At 42.2% G+C, this 18,854-nt stretch overlaps 2 protein-coding genes across 10 annotated transcripts in view; one reads left to right on the plus strand and one right to left on the minus strand.

Moving 5' to 3' along the window:
* Window positions 1–107: 107 nt before the first annotated feature.
* On the minus strand, window positions 108–10,995 carry Psmd13 (proteasome 26S subunit, non-ATPase 13). Its single transcript, XM_063252028.1, has 13 exons — window positions 10,778–10,995; window positions 9,427–9,505; window positions 7,617–7,651; window positions 7,477–7,532; window positions 7,260–7,303; window positions 6,800–6,886; window positions 4,561–4,732; window positions 3,635–3,714; window positions 3,430–3,555; window positions 1,970–2,032; window positions 1,311–1,391; window positions 1,059–1,175; window positions 108–572 (listed from the first exon to the last, which is right to left on the minus strand). Exons 1-13 carry the CDS (start codon window positions 10,870–10,872, stop codon window positions 477–479), a joined length of 1,131 nt encoding a protein of 376 aa, XP_063108098.1. The 5' UTR covers window positions 10,873–10,995; the 3' UTR covers window positions 108–476.
* Sirt3 (sirtuin 3) overlaps window positions 10,996–18,854 on the plus strand; it is a 26,501-nt gene continuing 18,642 nt past the window's right edge. The window contains exons 1-4 of one of the 9 annotated variants that reach the window (XM_004999545.4): window positions 10,996–11,203; window positions 14,937–15,117; window positions 15,194–15,426; window positions 16,971–17,071. In XM_004999545.4, the coding sequence (XP_004999602.1) occupies window positions 11,149–11,203; window positions 14,937–15,117; window positions 15,194–15,426; window positions 16,971–17,071 (570 nt within the window). In that variant the 5' untranslated portion in view covers window positions 10,996–11,148. Of the gene's footprint in view, window positions 11,204–11,255; window positions 11,272–14,928; window positions 15,118–15,193; window positions 15,427–16,970; window positions 17,072–18,152; window positions 18,175–18,854 lie in introns of those variants that run through there. The other 8 variants (XM_063252025.1, XM_063252023.1, XM_063252024.1 and 5 more) reach the window with 8 other exon arrangements.

Consider the following 18,854-nt stretch of genomic DNA (forward strand, 5'->3'; position numbering starts at 1 on the left):
GGGAAAAAGGGGTGGCCAACGGCTGAGTTCTGCCCTACTCCTCCCTAGTGTGGTGGGAGAGGAGGGGGCAGTCCTAGATTCCAGTTCAGACACAGGCTAGGCCCACAGACAGAACAAAGCAAAGGCATTTATTATAGGAACATTCTTGTACCACATTGGAAAAGATGTCCACACAGGCAGATGTGGATGAGGACCCTCCTTGGGGTGTGTGTCTTCTGAAGAGTGGAGGACATCCTGCCTGGTCATGTTCTTACCCTCCTTCATCACCTGAGGCCATTGCAGGTGAGACACTACAAAAAGGAGCCTTTTGCTCATATCTAGCCCCCATCAACAACAGTTCTGCTTTCAAAGCAAAAACAGTCCCTACTCCCTCAAAGGTCCACCTCCCCCAAACCAATGCAGGTCTCTGCTACTGAGAGTTTCATGGGCCACAAAGGCCTCTTGGGGTGGAGCAGGGTGGGTGGTGCTGCAGGGCACTAGGTGAGGATGTCATGGGCCTGGTGCTCCACCAACATCTCCATGCTCTTCACATCTGTGCACCAGAACTCCAGGCGGTCCTTCATCCCCTTGATCTGCAGGCAAATAAGGACCAGAGAGGCTTTAGGACATGTGGGATCACAGGCCAAGGGGAAAGCACTATGAACCTCAGAGCTGGGCTGGGGCTGATGGGATCACCTAGTCAGTTGTTATCACAGGGAGTTTGAAAATTTGAGTTAAAGAACAGCCATGAATAGAGAAAATCTACAGATAAGATGGATTTGAGCTCAAATCACAAAACTAGGAACATATTTGATCAGAGTACCAATTTTAAGATTAACAGGCATTATCATTAGCACAACCAGCAGTATTGTCCCAGTAAGCTTCTCAGCACAGGGATCAGACCGCAGACCTACATCAAGCTACATTCGAAGAAAAATGCTTGATTCTACAGCAGTAATCCACTTCCCAAATCTGGGTCAGGTGATGCCTTCCTTCTACATGGCCTCAGTCCACATGAAACCAAGACCCAGACACAACCCCAACCCCATATAGGTGAGCCAGGGGCCCAGCCAACTCACCTGCTGCAGATCTAGCACACGGGGCTGCACCCAGGTCATGTGGACTCGCTTGTCGACCTCATCTATGCTACCTCTCACCAGCCCCACCGAGAGTGCCTTCATCACCAGCAACTCTACCTGTGTAGAGAGGCTCACGTGATATAGCTGAACCAGACAGCTTCCGAAGACTGGATGCCTTCCCATTGCCTGGACAGTGTGTGGCTGAGTACTTAATAGGTCTCAGCTCCAACACCTCAAGTCCCAGTATTGTACCTCGTTCACTGTGATTTTAGCACTTTTGGCAATTTCTTCAAAAGTGAGTTGTCTGTGGTTGGCAGGTCGTGTGAAAGTCATCTGAAAAAAAGATGTTCCTTAACTATTTTTCCAAATAAAAATGGTCAGAGAACTGATTGTTAATGATATTTTTGTAAATACTTGCTCTGAAAATAGAGGTCATCTTTAGTACCCTACACACTAAAATTTCCTTGGTATCTGTCTTATCTTACTCCAAGTTTTCAAAGCTTAGAGAAAAAGGTTAAACGTGTAAATAGTTTTACATGAATTTTCAACAATAGTTATTACTCATTCCACAAACAGGCAGTTAACACTGGCAAGTCCCACAGGTCCAGAGTATATTGTAGGGAACCAGAAACTCAAGCTCCACTTCCTTGAAAGCTCATACCCTGGTCATGGGCCAGGAGGGACTAATAGCAGGTCAGCTGTGTTGAGAGCATTTTAGCTTAAGTGGTGGTAGTGGGGGTGGGGTGGGGGTGGGGGGTGGAGGGTGGTGAGAGGGTGGGGGTGTGAAGAAGGTGGCCCTGCCTCAAGGGCTAAAATTCAAACTTGGAAAAGGCAGTGGCAGCAGGGAGGGGGATAGGGAGTAGGGCATAGAAGATGTTCATTCAGAAAAGGAGGAGCTCCTGGATACTTACCTCCATTAGACACAACAGCTGAATCTTCCGCAGAAGCTGGGTTTCATTGGCAGCTAAGTCAGGCTGTGAAGTGTAGAAAGACAGTAGATGTCACCTACATTTATGTTCATTGGCTGCCTAACCTGAGCTTCAAATCCAGAGAAGGGATGTACACTGATATCACAAATACCAAGAGGCATTTAGAATCATTTTGATCCAAAGCACCATCAAGAAAGGATGGAGTCCCAGGAGGTCCTGGGTGGTCTGGGCCATTAAGTGTAGCCACTCTGAGCATAACTATACATCAACAGTTTATACCGAATCCAAAGGACAACTGATTAATATAGAACAACAAAAACAACAAATCATCTATTTGTGAGAACTAGAATACACACTGTAAGACCTGCATTTCTCCTTGCAGGTGGATTGGAGGGCTCTCAATGAGCAAAAATTAAACCAGGAGAGTTCAACAGTTATTCAAATATTGGAAAACTCATAACCCTGACAGGCACCTCTGATAGGGATACTGCTGCGGGTACTCAACAAGCACTGTGAACATTCACCTCTGAGTTTCCTCTATTCCTTTAAATTGCTATGGTGCTATGGCTAGACAGTTTTTTTTTTTTCTTTCCTTTGTTTTTCTTTTTTTGAAACAAGGTCTTAAGTTTGCTGCCCAGGCTGGTTTCAGGTGATCCTTCTGCTTCAGCCTCCAGAGTAGCTGGGACAAGTGCACAATACATGAGTTCTGGATGGATCCGGCGTTTCTAGGCTCTTTATAGTCCCTTCACCTATACCTTACCCTACTCCACCATGTATGAATTCTACAACTGTCTTTTAAACTTTGGGAAAACTGAAAATATCAGAAAAGTATGTGAACAGAACACGATCATAATTCCTACCACAGTTAAAAATTTTAGCAATATTTGCTTCTAATAATTTCATTTAAAAAAGAACAGCCTTACTGTTCAGCACTTCTGGTGCACTCCCAATCTCAAAGTTCTTTTCTGGTCTGGTCCATGTGTACTGTCTCTGCCACTCCTTGGGGACAGACTGTTTTCTTCCTTTCTCCACTGTGTTTGTCTCGATTTCCCCTTCTCTCATGTCCACCCCTGCCTGCTTATGCCGACCTAGGCCTCTGTTTCAACAAACACGTAAATCTCCTTTTCTTTTGTTCTTTTCAGTTTCTTCACTCACTCCTTGGAAGGGTTTTGTGCCACTCTCAAGTCAGCACAGAAAAAGAGCACATTCTATTCTGTTGTTCACATGTATCTTCCACCCTGCCTTTAGCACTCAGCAGCACTGCTGCGCCATGATCATCTGATTCTCTGCTTTACAATGGCAAAGCTTGGCCTACTATGGTATTCTACATGCCAGCACCTCCCAGGTGCTTGCTGTGTACAGGGAAGGGGCTAAATGAACATTTATTCGAAAAAATGGACAAATGTAGAGATGAACAAGGGCCTCTGATAGGTGAGACACACCTGGTGGCCCCAGGCAGTCTTCAGAGTCTGGAACCTGTCCACATCACCACTATTGAAGGCATAGAGGGTGTCAATCAGCCATTGTCGGTCAGTGCTCCGCAGTGACTCCAGCACAGGGTGCATGAGCTGTGGGGATAAAGACAAGTCAGTTGGCAGAAAGTCAGCCACCCTCCCCACCAAGGAATCTGCTTCATGGCCAACTTACTAGTTCTCCAAAGTTAAAAACTCCTTCGCCAAGAAGTCCTGCAAGGCCCAGTGTAAAGGCTCTCTCCTGCTGCTCTGAAACTAAGGCAATGACATACACAGTCACATCTGTCACCATAATCAGCTGTTTGGCTTTAAGAAAGCAACTGTCGTCTCAGTAATGGTTATATTACAGAGGATTAATTTGAGGAGACAAACACATGCATATTTTGTGGGAAAAGGATTCATTTGTTATTTTTTTCCTAAATATTCACAACCCTACATATGCTGTGAGAAGTAGCACTGCTGCTCAGGTCTTAAGAGTCAGTTCAGTCTGCCTCCCTACACATTAGAATTAACTTGTCTTTTGTTCCCTGGTCAGTAAGCTCTTTCTTGATTGTATTAGTTGCTTTAACAATATGCTTTCCTCGAGATACACAAATCAAAACTGCACCAGTATTTTTCAGAGTTGTTGGTCTCCTTATCTCCAATGGTGTATTATGCAATACATATAAAATATGATGAAATATTTTTCTAAATATACACTTGGAACTTTTTTTTTCCCCTCAGATCCTTGAAAAACTTCTAATTTGCCTCATAGGTGTGGAGCTTTACTTTGAGAACAAAGATCTCAGCTATAGGATTTCAGTGCTCCACTCTGCAATGGTCAGGAAGTACTGACATCATTACACTTCCTATCAGACCTCTGACAAGAGTAACACTAAGGACTTGGAGAAGGAAAAGTGCTGGTGGGAGGAGTTACCGTTGTCATCTGAATTAAAAACTAGACAAAATGACATAGAAACTAAAGTATAAACAAATCTTCACACCTTTTCTTCAAAAAAGGATAAATCCAACGGTGCTGAGAGCTATACCCTCAAGCACAGCATAGCTGCCACATCTGGGAAATATGCTTTTGTACAACATGAACCTAATGCCCTCAGTTACCTGGTAGATCCTTGATGTCCACACAGCCCAGAAAGCGCAGGGCATCTTTATAATAGGAAGCATGATTCCCAATTGTTTGGTAGTATTTACTGGAGAGATCATAGAAACGACTGTGAACTGATGTCACACCAGGGAGGTTTCGGAGCATCTCTTCAACATCTTCAATAGTTTCCTATGCACAGGAGTAAAACTATCTCAGAAGAGTTTACAGTAATGTGAAAGTAAAGAGTATGAGCTATAAACAGAAAGACTGAAGTGTATACATTAAAATGGAAAACTTTAGTTCATTCAAAGCACACAAAAAAGTACAAAGGTAAGATGCAGACCAGAAAATATATTTATAGCACAATGGACTATGATCCAGGAAACATAAAAAACACAAATCAGGCAGAACACAATAGAAAAACAGGCACTTACAGAAGTAGCAGTTTGAATAGATTGAGAAACGTAAAGCATCAACAAGGGGCCACTTCACTCCAGTAGATGAGCAAGACATACTGTGAAAGTGCCAGATACTAAGGATACAGCACTCAGGAGTGCATGACTGGCTTCAGACATGCACTCTGGTGAGATTCTGCTCACACAATGCAGTGAGCAGGCACAAAAACACTAATATGAATCTTGTTCATAATAGGAAAATAGCCTAAATGCAATGTTAATACACGCACTGTTTGTAACAGAAAAAAATAACCTAAATCCTTCCATAGGAGACCAGGTACTTACAAGGTATAATTTAAAAATATGATGAATGTTTAAATTTTAAAAAATGTACTACAGAAGACACATTGCCATTAAACCCCCTTAAAATACTCCTGGTTGCTTCAAACACAATCTCATTGTTCTTGACACTTTCTAAAGCAGTTCTGGAAATCCTTGAGTTTTTTCATTATTTGCTGTGACTGCATCAATATCCCGAATTGATTCAAAATGTTTATATTTCATGGTCATTTTTTTTTGACTTTAGGGAAAAGCCAGAAGTCACATGATGCCAGGTCCAGTAAGTAAGGTGGATTAGTACACCATCATGTTTTGTGAATCTGCCTTTCCACTGGATGGCACCTGTAGCAACATTCATCACTTTTCTTTTTGAGACAGAGTCTCAGTAGTGCAAGCTGGCCTTGAGCTCACTATGTAGTGTAGGGCGGTCTCAACTCCATAATGATCCTTTTGCTTCAACCTCTCAAGTGCTGGGATTACAGATGTATGATCTCACTTTTGGCATTCACCACAGTTTTGATTATATCTTATAGACATTTACAAGAGAGGACTCCTTAAAGTGTTTCAAAGAGTGGCAAGAACCATGGAATAAGTATTTTAGAACGAGGGCGATCAATGGCAATCTGTCTTTTATTGTAAATTTTTAAAAAAATCTAAACACTGTATATTTTGATCACACCCATAGGTTATGTAGTATACAATGAAATACCACATTGGAGTGAAAATACACTGCTCAGACATTTCAACACTGACTGGAGTTACACATGTGAGAGTGCATACGACAGCGTGGTTGTAATGGTCATTCTGGGCAAGGATGCAGGTGGAGGGTGCCTGTGTGAATGTGTAGACACACACATGTGCGATGCTCTGCTCCTGAGAAACTGTAGCACAATAGTCTCTGTTATAACATTTCCCATAGTGAATTACAGTTTTCAATGTGTCTCAAATATTTCAGAAAAAAATGTAATTAAGTATAATATGGGCCAGGTCTCGGAAACATTAATAAAAAGTATTTTTCTTAGGACAACAAGAACATAAACAACTTTAACACTTACATCCAATATTTTCTTTAATTATTATGGTTACAAAAACCAAGCCGGTCTGCTAAACAAAGCAGACTCACCACATAAGCTGGTTTCATTGCCATTCGTATCTCCACCTGCTCTCCAAATAAGACAAGTAGCTCAAACTGATCAGAGAAGCCACATGTTTGGACCAGCTGAGGCTTTGTGGAGTCCTGACTGGACAGCCAAACCACTTATATACAGGTATCATAACAACAAACCCATTTACTATTAAATGGTTTTGAAAAAACACACACAGAAAATTGTTAAACCAAAGTGATAAAATGTAAACAGTGGGGAACAGTTAGAGATATCAAAGTTTTTTGTCCTGCTTTTGCAATTTTTCCACAACTTAAAAACCACTTTTAAATAAACAGTTAAAGAAGAATATATTACTTTTTTCCCAGTTTCAGGCAACTTTTTAAGCTAAAGATAAATCTGTGTTATGGTGTTCTCACCTTTGTAATCTGTAGATCTCCGATGTTTAATTTTAGAGCTCCGATTGCTGTTTTACACAGGATCACTGCCTCATCACTACTTTTCACCTGAAGACATCAAAAAACATGAAACCTCAGAAATGTTGGCAGCCTACCTACAAAGTAAACCATTACCTATGTGCTGAATTGATCATCATAATGGCAGACACATGGTTTCTAGAAGTATAGACAAAAAACCCCCCAGCACAACCAGGTGTGGTGGTGCACACCTACAATCCCAGCATTTGGGAGCATGAGGCAGGAAGACTGCCACAAGTTAAAGGCCAGTTTGTTCACAGTGAGTTCAAGGTCACCCTGAACTACACAGTGAGACTCTGTTTCAAACAAACAAACAAACAACAAAAAAGCAAAAAAAAAAAAAGTGCGGACAAAAACTGTAAGCCATACATTCCAAAAGATGTTATTCAAACTTTATACTCACCTTCTCACGAGTCTTTTCCAGAAAAGTAAGGGCCACACTGGGATCTAAAGAGAAAAAACAAAATCAGAAGAACCCCAACAGCTGGTTTCCACCAGCCAAGGGTTAGCTTATAAGGTATAATAAAATTCTATCAAATTATATTTTGATTAAGTTCTATTTCAAGAGCATTTTAACTACCACTTAGAACTGCTCCATTATAAAACAATGTGAGGCTTACCAGTCATCTGTCTAACCACATGAAGAATTATTTCTACCAGAGACAAAGGATTCACCCTGCAATAAAAACCATAAGCTTTTGAATGTCAAAGAATGTCAATACACTTATTTTCAAAGTAAAAACTGACAAAAGGGTTTTACCTGTGTTCAAACTCACTGATGAAGTTTTCATAAAGCTGTAGAACCAAAATATGGAGAGTAAGTATAGGATTTTGCAAAATTAGACTTCACTATTTTCAGTTGAAGAAGTTTCATGAATACTGTCAAGTTAGGAGTTTGCCCATCACATTGTAAGCACTGCATTAACATTGGCTCAATCAGAGGAGGCCCACAATAGGGCTTATTTATGTTCACAACCATGATCACTGATGAATTAATACAGAAAGCCAGGGCTTCTTTCTAGTTCTGGGAAATTAGAACTTGGACTTGCAAGAATGTCCTGAAAAGCGATTCCTGTATTATTTCTCCAAGATACCCCAAGTACCACAGACCTTCAATTTGAAATGCTCACTTCTTCAATTTTAGAAGGTGACAGGCTAATTATATCCTTTCACTGAAGTTTTTAGTACACAGTTGAGCACTTCCTCAGACTCCACGGCCAAGTACACAGAATGCGTGATGTGAACATTGAACCTTCAAGAAGTTTCTAGGGCAGGGAAGATTGTCTGTGAACAAATTGATGAGCAATACTGTGTCTTTAAGAACAAGAGAAAGAAGGCATACCAGTAGGTGAGCCAAAGGGAGGAATTTTAAAGGTTATTTCCAAAGTAGTGACAACTGGGTTTCAAGAAACGAAGAGCAGTTAGAGGGGTCCATCTGCTGTGGGAGAGGGGACAGATGAAAGACTTCAGAAGAAACAACTTGCACTGAGTCATAATGCATGTATTAATCTCTGATTGATTCAAAATCAGAAAAAGGCGGCAAAGAGTAAGATGTCAGGAAAGACTTCAAAGAGAAGGCTTCCTGTGAACATGTCAGGGGATCTGCTTAAGGCTGGGAAAGAGTGTGAATTTTTCTCTGTTAACAAAATTCTAAAAATGATCTATTCCAAAGTCACTTAATATTATCAAATCTCTATTCCACCACCCTCAGACAAAGTACAAAAGGTGCTCTGTCTTCTATACTACTCAGGACAGAGTTGCCTGGGAAGCAAAATCAGTGTGGATAAGGGAGTGGAGTAAGGACTGAAGGGAGTTACCTAAAGGTCCCCATAGCAATCCTCTGTACCAGTAGTCGTGAACCTATGGTATGTGTGCCACAGCAGGCTGTTTGTATCACTGAAAGCTCTAAAGGGCTCGCCATTACTGCTCTATACCATATTGCACTTCATGATTGACTTAACTTTTAATGTATGAAAAAGTTTTCCAGAAGAATAGAAAACAAAGCCAAATAAATTTGTGAACAAAAAGATATTCAGGCATGTTTTTTAGGCTAGTTTTTTTTTTTTCCTTTTGGAGACAAGGTCTTACTATAGTGTCCAGGTTGACTTAAAACTCATAATCATTTTGCCTCAACCTTGTGAGTAGCTGAGATTACAGGCACACATCACTTTGCCTGGCATCTTTTCTGTTTTGGGAATGCAGAGAATTTAACTCAGGGCCGGCACATACACTATGCACATGCTTCACCAATAATAGTCTAGAATTTTGGAAACCAGAATTTCTGTATTTGAATGGTCTTCTTGTGACTTACCGACTATAACCTGTGGTAAGCTACTTAACCTTTAATGTCTGCTTCTGCATTAAAAAAAAAAAAAAAAAAAAAAAAGTAGTACTTGTCTCCCAATATTGCTAGGAAGAGCAAATACATAAAAGTGCTTACATCAGTCTCTCACACAAAGTTGACTAATGAATCAGTGTGGCTTATTATTACTATCATAAAGTCCATCTATTATTTAAAAAAAATCCTTGAGCATATGATATAATCTGACCTAGCATGACAAATTATTTACCTTAATGAGACCATCTCCTTGGGCAAAGCATGGATCCTGTACAAAATCAAGGACCTGAAGTGTCAGCTGATGCCATAACCTGAAAAACAAAGGCCTTTCAGATCTACAAATTAATATGCAGTTATAAACACCTTCAATCTTGACGGTCCCAACAAACAACAAATTCCTACCAGTATCTACTGTTTAGAAAGCTACAACAGATGCCAATAAACCTGAGTTCTTTTCCTGGGCTTGCTATTATGTCCCTTGAGCTCATTTATCCTCTCTATGCCTCAGTTTTCTCATACAGCATATAAAATGGAGAACATCTTGCTGACTGCTTCAAAGGGTTATTGTAAGGTGTGACTGGAAACAAGAATATTGGAATTATATAGCTCTATTGAAATCCAGGCTCTCCTTATTAGCTGAGTATCTCAGGGAAGCCAAGGAAACAGCTTGTTTCCTCACCGGTAAATGGGATAAAGGAAGGATGAAATAAACTAATATACAAAACCTCTAGCACCCTCCACCCTCAAAAAACCCAAGGGCAAATATTTAATAATGCAGTTAAGATGCTTTGAAAAATACAAAGTGCGCCTCAAGTATTTGTCAAACATTAAAAATTTTCTTTCAACAACTACTAACAGTTGAAGACGGCTGAACATCATTAAAACCAATGAAAGCCTGAATGAAAAGTTCTACGCTAAATGCCCCATCGTTAACAAGGTTAACCACAGGAAGTCTGTTCTTTGGTGGGGCAGCTCTAGCCCAAATGTTATCAAATTATAACTGTTCAAAGTTCACCTTGAATATAATAAATACAAACTCTGAGATCTCTCTAGGGCCAGGAAGTCCAATATGAAATGCAACAGAAATTAGGTAGTGTGTGTGGGCGGCAGTGGTTACACCCTGTGCAAACAGTTTCACAATCAACGGGAAACTTGCACTGGCCTCTGGTTTCTAGGCCATACTCCGTGAGAAAGATAATTGGAAATGCAGTCACATTATGCCTTGGGTACCAGGGCCTGTCTTCTCAGAAGGTGGCAACCTAGTTCCAAAGTGTGATTTTGAATTAAGAGCTAAAATCAATCACAGACCATCTCGTATCCTTTTAATAAGACCAGAAGACAGTAGAGTCCATGCGTCTCAGGCACAGTTCCTGGGGTAGGAAAAGTGCCCCCAAATCCCTGGCTACAACAGGCTTCTTAGCCCCCACGGGCTGTCATCCTTTTTCCGCAGCTTTGAGCCTGAGGATGGCTCAGCCCCTCCTGCCTAGCCGACTCCTCCCGGCATGTCTCTGCCTCCTCAATCCTCCCAGACTCGGGTTCACGCGCCCCCCCCCCCCATGTCGGTCCTTCGGTTTGGCGCTCACTTCTTTGTGTAGAGTTCCTCCAAACGGTGCCACACGGAAGCTTGCCCGGGCCCAGAGCTCTGACTCTGCTGTAAGAAGCCCGGGACATCCTTCATGACGGCAAGAAAGTGTGATCCAAAACACAAGAAAAACGTCAGCGTCGCAGAGATGGCGGCCGGAAGTGCTCACTCACTTCCGTCGCTGCAGGGCGCTAGGCATGCCGGGAATCCCGTGTTCGGCCTCCGCACTACGCCAGTCGTCTTGGGAACTGCGCTCCTCGGCAACAAGGGCGAAATTATCTCCCGGGTTTGTAGCCAGCTTCCGGTGCAGTTGGCCGGGGGCGGGGCGCTTCGGCCATTACGCTCCTGGACGCGCGTGCGCGGCGGAGTATCATGGCGCTGTGGGGCCGGTGGCCCCTGTCTGCTCCACGTCTGTGGGCTCTGGGAGGTGAGCGGGCAGGGCCCAACCGTGGAAGGCCAGAGAAGGCTGGGGCCCTGCAGCTTGAGCTATTTTCAGTATGTGAAAGGGATGACAGCGGCTGGTCGTGGGCCCCTGGTTTCTTCTTGTCTTGGAGCTGCTCCCATTATAGCGCAGTCCTTGTGCTGGGCTCCGGCAGTCTCGTTGGGACATGTCGTAGTTTATTTTACCATACTCATGTTGAAATGGTTTCTGATCTCTAGTTTTCACAAATAACGGTGTAACCACAGCCCTGATTTTTGGATAACTCGCTTTTTGCATACATTTCTGGATCTGAGGTAAAAGATCAACGCCTTAGTTGACATTCATAAAGGTTGTGCTACCACTCGCAGGTGGATACATCCTTCTGTACGGTAGTTATACCTAACCCCTGTGCTGAGGTTCAAACCCAGGGCCCTCTTTATGCTAGGCGAGCACTCTACTTCTGAGCGACACTCCCAGTCTAGAGTCCTTACCTAGGAACTCAGAGTGCAGGTGGGAAGAATCGTAGGTTCCACAGTTGGTGGGGAAAAAACCGTAACTTGAACGTTTAAGTAAGTAGTGGTACATTGTTGAAGAGTGTAATAAAAAAGATGTTCATCCAAGATACCTTCTTTCAGCTTATACTCTGTACCAGCCCTGTTTGGGTGCTGGGGTTTGAGCAGTGACCAGGACACTTGTTTCCATGCAGACAGTTCTCATTAATTATCTGAAGGATAATTAATGGCTGGCTCTCATTAATCCCACGCTGTTACTCCTAACACTGGAGCTGAGGGGATGCCTGGGAGTAGTGGGCAGTCTAGGTTTACACAGTTTGGAATTTGTTACCCTTAATTGTAGAGTTTGGGGCTGTTGTGCGGATACATCCTTTGTGTGTCTTTGAACAGTGTTTCTCTGGACCAGTGTCTCTCAGGCAACATTCATACCTGTTTCAGGGTCTTCTGCTTGCAGGAACTTTCATACCATGTAATACATACTTTAAGTCATCTTAAATGTGTTACACATTGGTAAAACTGTGTTTTTCAGTGACTGATAACCATTTTACTTAAATAGATGAATAAAAACTACACTTCCAGTATCCTGTGTAATAACTAACAATTGGTTGTTCAACAGTGCTAATAACTGTTCTTTTGTTTCTTATGCATTTCTTATAATGCTTTGCACCTAGAACTAAAAATGTTTGGGTGAGAGTTTTGTGTGAAAAAATGTTCTTAAGGCTATGTGAATGGGAGCATTTATTAGATAGAAGAATGCTTTTAGAGTTGTGGTTTTCCTTTTTTCATTCTTGACTGACTAGTTTTCATTAAAAATCCTCTTTGGGGATTTCATCAACTTGTGCTCAGAAGAAGGGGTGTGGCTTTGTATGCTACACCTTGGGTGTGGCAGAGCCTTCTCAGAACCTATGGTCATTTCTAAGTATTTGTGGAGAGGAAGTGCTCTTATTTGCTATATGTGTTTCCTGTACTTGATAGTGAGAGGTTTTGGGCACAAGTTCTTCAAAAAAAAAGACTGTAAAAGTTAAGGTTGCAGATGTAGTTCAGCAGTAGAATACATGCTTCCACCCCCAACACCACAAAGCCACATCAGGGTATTTCAGAGATTTGAGTTTCCTTTTGTGCTTTCAGCCCTGCATGTTGTTATCATGGGACACATCTTTTAGAGATTAATTCTTTGTTGGGAGAAGTGACTACACATAGGGATGCCTAGGGACTTCCTGCTGGTCTGTGGACAGCAAACAAATCCCTGAGTCATACTAGCACTGACTCAGAATGGATGAAGCAGCTGTGTACAGTAGCTGCAAAGTGGGAAAGGATGACAGGAAGGAGCAGGGAGCCAACATGACTGCCTTTCAGATAAAGGCCAGTGACTTCCTGTGGAATTTAGCAAGGATATGGCATTTGATCCTGGCCTTGACCCTGGGAGATTGGGACATTCTGAGGCAGGGAAAGGACTTTTTTTTTGGTACCAGGGATTGAACTCAACACTGCGTGCTTGCAAGGCAGAAGCTTATACTGCTGAGCTAAATCCCCACTCCAGGGAAAGAACTTTTTAGGCAGAGTATACTGAATGGGGGAAAGAGTTGTTTGGGAACACTAAAGTTTAGGGCATAGAGAAGAGATGGGAAAATCTTTTCTTTGGAAGAAACAAGGGGTTCACAACAGGGAATAATGGGGTTAAAGATATCACTGGGATAGGATGTGCTGTAATAAGACAATGGAATGTTGTGAGGAACAGAGAGCTTTGGGGGAATCCGTGGCAGCAGGATGTAAAGTAGATATTTCAAGAGATTTTGCAGTGTTGGTTTTGTAAGGAGGAAAAGAAAAGAGCAACCACTCTATTAAGATTGGAAACCTCCTAGAAGACAGGTTCTGAGTTGTCCTGATGAATCTAAAGATGTGCTTTTAGTATATTTATTTCTGACAAAAGAAATATTCTTAATTGCCTGGCCTGCGTCCCCACCTATACCCTGAGACAGCACTTTCCTATGTAGTTCAAACTGGCCTTGAATTTACTATGCAGTCCAGGCTGGCCTCAAACACAGCAATCCTCCTGCCTCAGCCTCTTGAGTGCTAAGACTATAGGCATGTGCCATCACACCTGGTTTAGTTCCCTCTTTTATGTCTATGTTAGTTTTAGAGTAATCCTTTACATGGGTAGTTGTCAGATTGTTGAATGATTTTTCCCACGTGGAAATAGGGATTCTACTGAAGAGGGTCATCAGGAGGGTCACCTGATGGAAGAATGGGCCTAGGGATTGTATTTTCTGGGGATTCTTGGGGATGAGAAAGGCACCAGAGCCGGTGGGTTCAACTGCCCTGAACTCAGGGCAAGTCACCAGGGTGATGGAGACATGTGTAGCTTGGTTAGATGTCAAGAAGGTCCTAAAAGGTGAGACTATGGGTCAGGAGGCCTTGAAGGGCCACAGGAAGCTGCAATGCTTTATGCTTCTCTGGCTGTGGCCTTCAGAGGGATGTTTTCAGGTGCTCCTGTAGATTGATGTTCTGTATTACTTTTGTTTTCTTCCTCTTGCTCCCCCAGCTTGTGACTTGGGTTTTGTTTTGTCTGTGTGTTTTGTATTCCTTTCCTGTAAATGACTATATCATACTCCTAATCTTGGCTCCCAGCTTCTGAAGGAAGCTGCCCGGGCCTTCCTCATTGTATAATGTTGATAGTTGAGTAATATGTGCTTCAAATCAGTTACAGACATTGAAGATGTGCTGTTTGTAGCAATTTGACCCCTAGCTGTTAGGGAAAGAGTGTTTCTGAAGTGGTTTCTAGAGCCCAGCTTTTATCCCACCAAGGTTTAGTGTAAAGTCTGAGAATTTTAATTTTCTTCAAATGTCACTGAATATTTATGTACATCCCATATATATATTAGGGCATGGAGTTCTGTTGAAAATGTTCCCAGATTCTCCTCAAAGGGATGCTCAGGATGCTGGCTTAGGCATTTGGTCTACAGCACTGACCTTTGATGACCTTTGTGAAGTCCTACTTTCCTAACTTGCATAGTGCCCAATAACCAGAATTTTTTGCCCCAGGTAAGTCTTGATTTCTAATTCAAGGCTGCCTTCTGTTTTAGCCAGTAGTTATCATGATGAGAAAAGTGATTACTGTGGGAGACAAAAATGCATTCCTTTTCTCAATGGTGGGGAGGGTTCTTGCCAGCACAAGACTGACTGTCATCTGCTGGCTTTCTTTTCTGCGCTTGCTGTCAGTATTGCAGGTGGAAGAAGGTGCTTATCTCTTTCTGTGAGTGCTTCAGGCATTTTTGGAAGCAGAGGCAACAGTGAGAAGAAGTTTTCCCTGCAGGATGTAGCTGAGCTGATTCGGACCAGAGTCTGCCAGAGAGTGGTGATCATGGTGGGCGCCGGGATTAGCACACCCAGTGGCATTCCGGACTTCAGGTACCTCTGTGGTCCCCAGCCATCACCACTTACCTTCCCTCTTAGGAAGGGCTCAGTCTCTTTTCTCTCTTTCCAGATCTCCAGGGAGTGGTCTATACAGCAACCTCCTGCAGTACAACATCCCGTACCCTGAGGCCATTTTTGAACTTGAATTTTTCTTTCACAACCCAAAGCCTTTTTTCACTTTGGCCAAACAACTGTATCCTGGGAACTATCGGCCCAATATTACTCATTACTTCTTCCGGCTGCTCCATGACAAGGGCCTGCTTCTGCGGCTCTACACTCAGAACATCGATGGGCTTGAGAGAGGTGAGCCCTTTGTCCCCATTGTATGTTCTGTGTTTCAGGTAGGGCTGGGCCTACTGCTTACACCTCATGCTTGGGGCCACTTTGACTCAACATTTGTCTCCTCTGAGTGTTCAAGTCTACTTTTGGTCCTCTTTGTGGGTTTTTTTTCCTGCAAACTTGCTGTGTAATGGTTTTAGGGCAGAACTGTTTTGCTGACATGGTATAGTGATGTCTTTTTCTTTTAAGAAATATGTTTAAGGGGCCAGGGATTTAGCTCACTGGTATAAGCACCTGTCTACCAAGTGCAAGGTTGAGAGTGATCCCTGGTACAAAAAAAAAAAAAAAAAAAAAAAAAAAAGAAAGAAAGAAAGAAACAAAGAACTATGTTTTAAAAATTAAAAATAGACAGAAAGAAAGAAATATGTTGACCAGCTGGGTGTGGTGGTGCATGCCTATAATCCCAGCACCAAGGATGCAGGAAGATTGCTGTGTGTTCAAGGCAAACCTGGTCTATATAGAGAGTTCAAGGCCAGTTTAAAACATGTAGTGAGATCCTGTCTTAAAAGCCAGAGAAAGAGAGAGAGAGGGAGAGAGAGAGAATTGGAGCAGATAAAAACAGTGCAAAGAACCCTCATGTCTTCTTGTTCTGTTTTTACTGATACGTAGATAATGCTCATCTGTGTTCTCCTGACCTACCTTCTTCATCCATTGATTGTATTTAAGCAGATCCATTAGTGGGTATCTCAAACATAAAGTCTTGCAAATCCAGCTCTGCTATTCTTACCACACTAAAGAGTCATTGTTTTTCAGTGTTGTATAACAGGCTGAGATTGCCTCTTGGTTGCATCCATATCACATGTTGACTGTAAGCTGCATTCATGATGGTGCTGGCAAGGCTGAGCATCTAGAAAGTATTTACTGGGACCTTACCTAATGTATAGAGGCTTGGACAGGGTTGGGCTGTCAGATTGATTGAACCCTGCCAGTCTACAGAGATGCCATGATCTCAAAGAGCTTGTCTTGGAGCATGTTTCATATGACAAGGAATTCATAACTAAGGACACAAAGGCAGTAGTGGACATTACAAGGGATAGAAAGTAAGGCTGTATAGTGAACCACTTGGCCAAGAGCTTCAGGGCTGTAGTTGGGACAGTGACCAGGGTTTGGGAAGCCATCTGTAGCTTTCTAGAACCAGATAGTAGTGAGATGCTACATTTTGCATTTGTCAACCAAGCAGTGTTTTGGAAAATTATGGTATTTGTACACTCATTTTTACTTGGTGTTGTAGAATAGTATATATGTGTTGCTAAGTATTAGGCATCTGAACTTATATCAAATGGATTTTTGCCCTGAATTTTGAAGGGTTTGTTTTAGTGTGGCTTGGTCCCCACAGAGAGCCTCTGCCCTTGTGTATCATCCTGATAGTTGGAAAACTGTGTATTGGTGACAGCTGGTACTATTGAGGAGCTGAAGTCCCACCCAGGAGGCCTGTTACAGTCAAAAGTCATATCTGGACTTGCATGGTCCCTGAAGGTTGCAATGCTTAGTTTTGGTTTGAATTTCAGTGTCTGGCATCCCTGTTTCAAAGTTGGTCGAAGCTCATGGAACCTTTGCCTCAGCCACCTGCACCGTCTGTCGAAGATCCTTCCCAGAGAAGGACTGGTGGGTGAGTAGTTACCCCACTGAGAGTTCCTCCATTTTGCAATTCTTGGCAGAGGTGAGCTTTGAATGTGGCACTGTGTAAGCATCGTGTTGGAAAGACAACAGAACAGTATTGTGTGATGATAGTTCTCTATGTTTTGGTTAGAAAAGTAGTGATGAGTGAGAGCAAATTTCCCTTTAGACAGTTTCTACTGCTAACCTTCAAAAATTTGATATGTAACATTCCAGGTCTTTATCTGAAAGCACATACTGTGTATGTGTGAACAAATACTTACTGTGATTTTAGGGATGGAATTATAATGAACTTATGATTCTATGATTGCTTCTTCCTGCACAGAGCTTTGAGTATGTCTTCTGCAATTTTGCTCAATTTTATTATTAACTGTAGAGGATCATAGTTTACCAGTCAAATATTATGCAGCATTTTTTGATGGCTTCTTAATGTAATTTTTACTATTTGCCTATTTACACCAAAGATTGCAGTTTTTAAAATTTTTTTTTTTTTTTTACATTTTTTTTTTTCTTTTTCTCTTTTTATCGGTACTGGGGATCGAACTCATGACCGTCTGCTTGCAAGGCAGGTGCTTATGCCGCTGAGCTAAATCCCCAGCCCCAGTTTTTTAAATTTTTGCATAAAATTTATCTGTATTACCTAGAAAAGTTCAAGAAATAAGAATTTAAAGAGAAGAAAATTTATCATGCTCCCTTATTATGGGCATTCCAAGAATGGGACAGTAGGCATTGAAGGGGACTAATAAGAGCAGGATGACAAGATTAGGGACCACCATGGCGGTGGTAAAGTTAGTGAGTGGAACAGCACTACTCCTCTTGCCCTGTTCTTGATAGCATGAGAGAGGAGAGACAGGACCCCAGTCGCCTTGAGCTCTAGTGGGACAGTGTATGGGAAGTCAGCACTCCCTCTACCCTGCTCCCAGTGGTGCAAGAGAGGAAAGAGAAATAGGACTGGAGCAGCTTTTGTCTGTCTTCACAGTGGCAGCAGGGGAAGTAAGTTGACCAATAACACTACCACTGCCCTTTTCCCAGTGGCATGAGAGAGGAGAAAGATGTGCCAATGGAGTGGAACAGAGGAGGTTGTACAAGGGCCAGGTAGGGCCAACTTTGCATGGGACTGGGAGCAGCTTTGGGCTGTCTTTGAGGGTGCCACAGCAGTTGGGAAAGACCTTCATTATGGTTGTCATTTCTTTTATTAATCTGAGAGATTATTTCTGATCTTATATCCTCTGTAACCTCATTCATCTGGTTTGTTGGTTTATTTGTTTGTTTTCCACTGCTGCTAACAATTTCAGAAAACTCAGGTGGGTGGCTTCTGATTTCCATCTCATTGTCCACTGGGTTTGCCCTGGTTGGGCTGGAGATCAGGGTTGCATTTTGTTTCTGTGTCTTGTTATTTTCTAATTTTTCTTTAATTTTAATTTGCTTTCTCTGTTGATGCTTATAAATTGCTTTTGGTAGGTAGCTTTATCATTAGTATCTAGGCTTCCCTAGAAAATATCTATTCCTCAGACATGTGTTCTAGGAATAGCTGATTCTTGGTCTTCCTGTTTGTCTCAAGATCCTACCTATCCTCCCGCCCCCACAACAAGTCCAGGAGATAATGAAACAGAGTAAAATGGAAGTCACACACCTTAAGTTTCTGAAATGGTATCAACAGAATTAAAGAAACAAATGCATGAGGCTATAGGGTATATCAGATCAGAAATAGTCTCTCAGATAAAAAAAAAAAAGAAATGTCAACATTCATAAAGGAATTGCTCAGCAAATCTAGA

This window comes from Cavia porcellus, unplaced genomic scaffold, assembly GCF_034190915.1.
Source record: "Cavia porcellus strain 051 isolate PalLab524CR breed Dunkin Hartley unplaced genomic scaffold, mCavPor4.1 scaffold_6, whole genome shotgun sequence".
In the NCBI taxonomy this organism is placed as follows: Eukaryota; Metazoa; Chordata; class Mammalia; order Rodentia; family Caviidae; genus Cavia; species Cavia porcellus.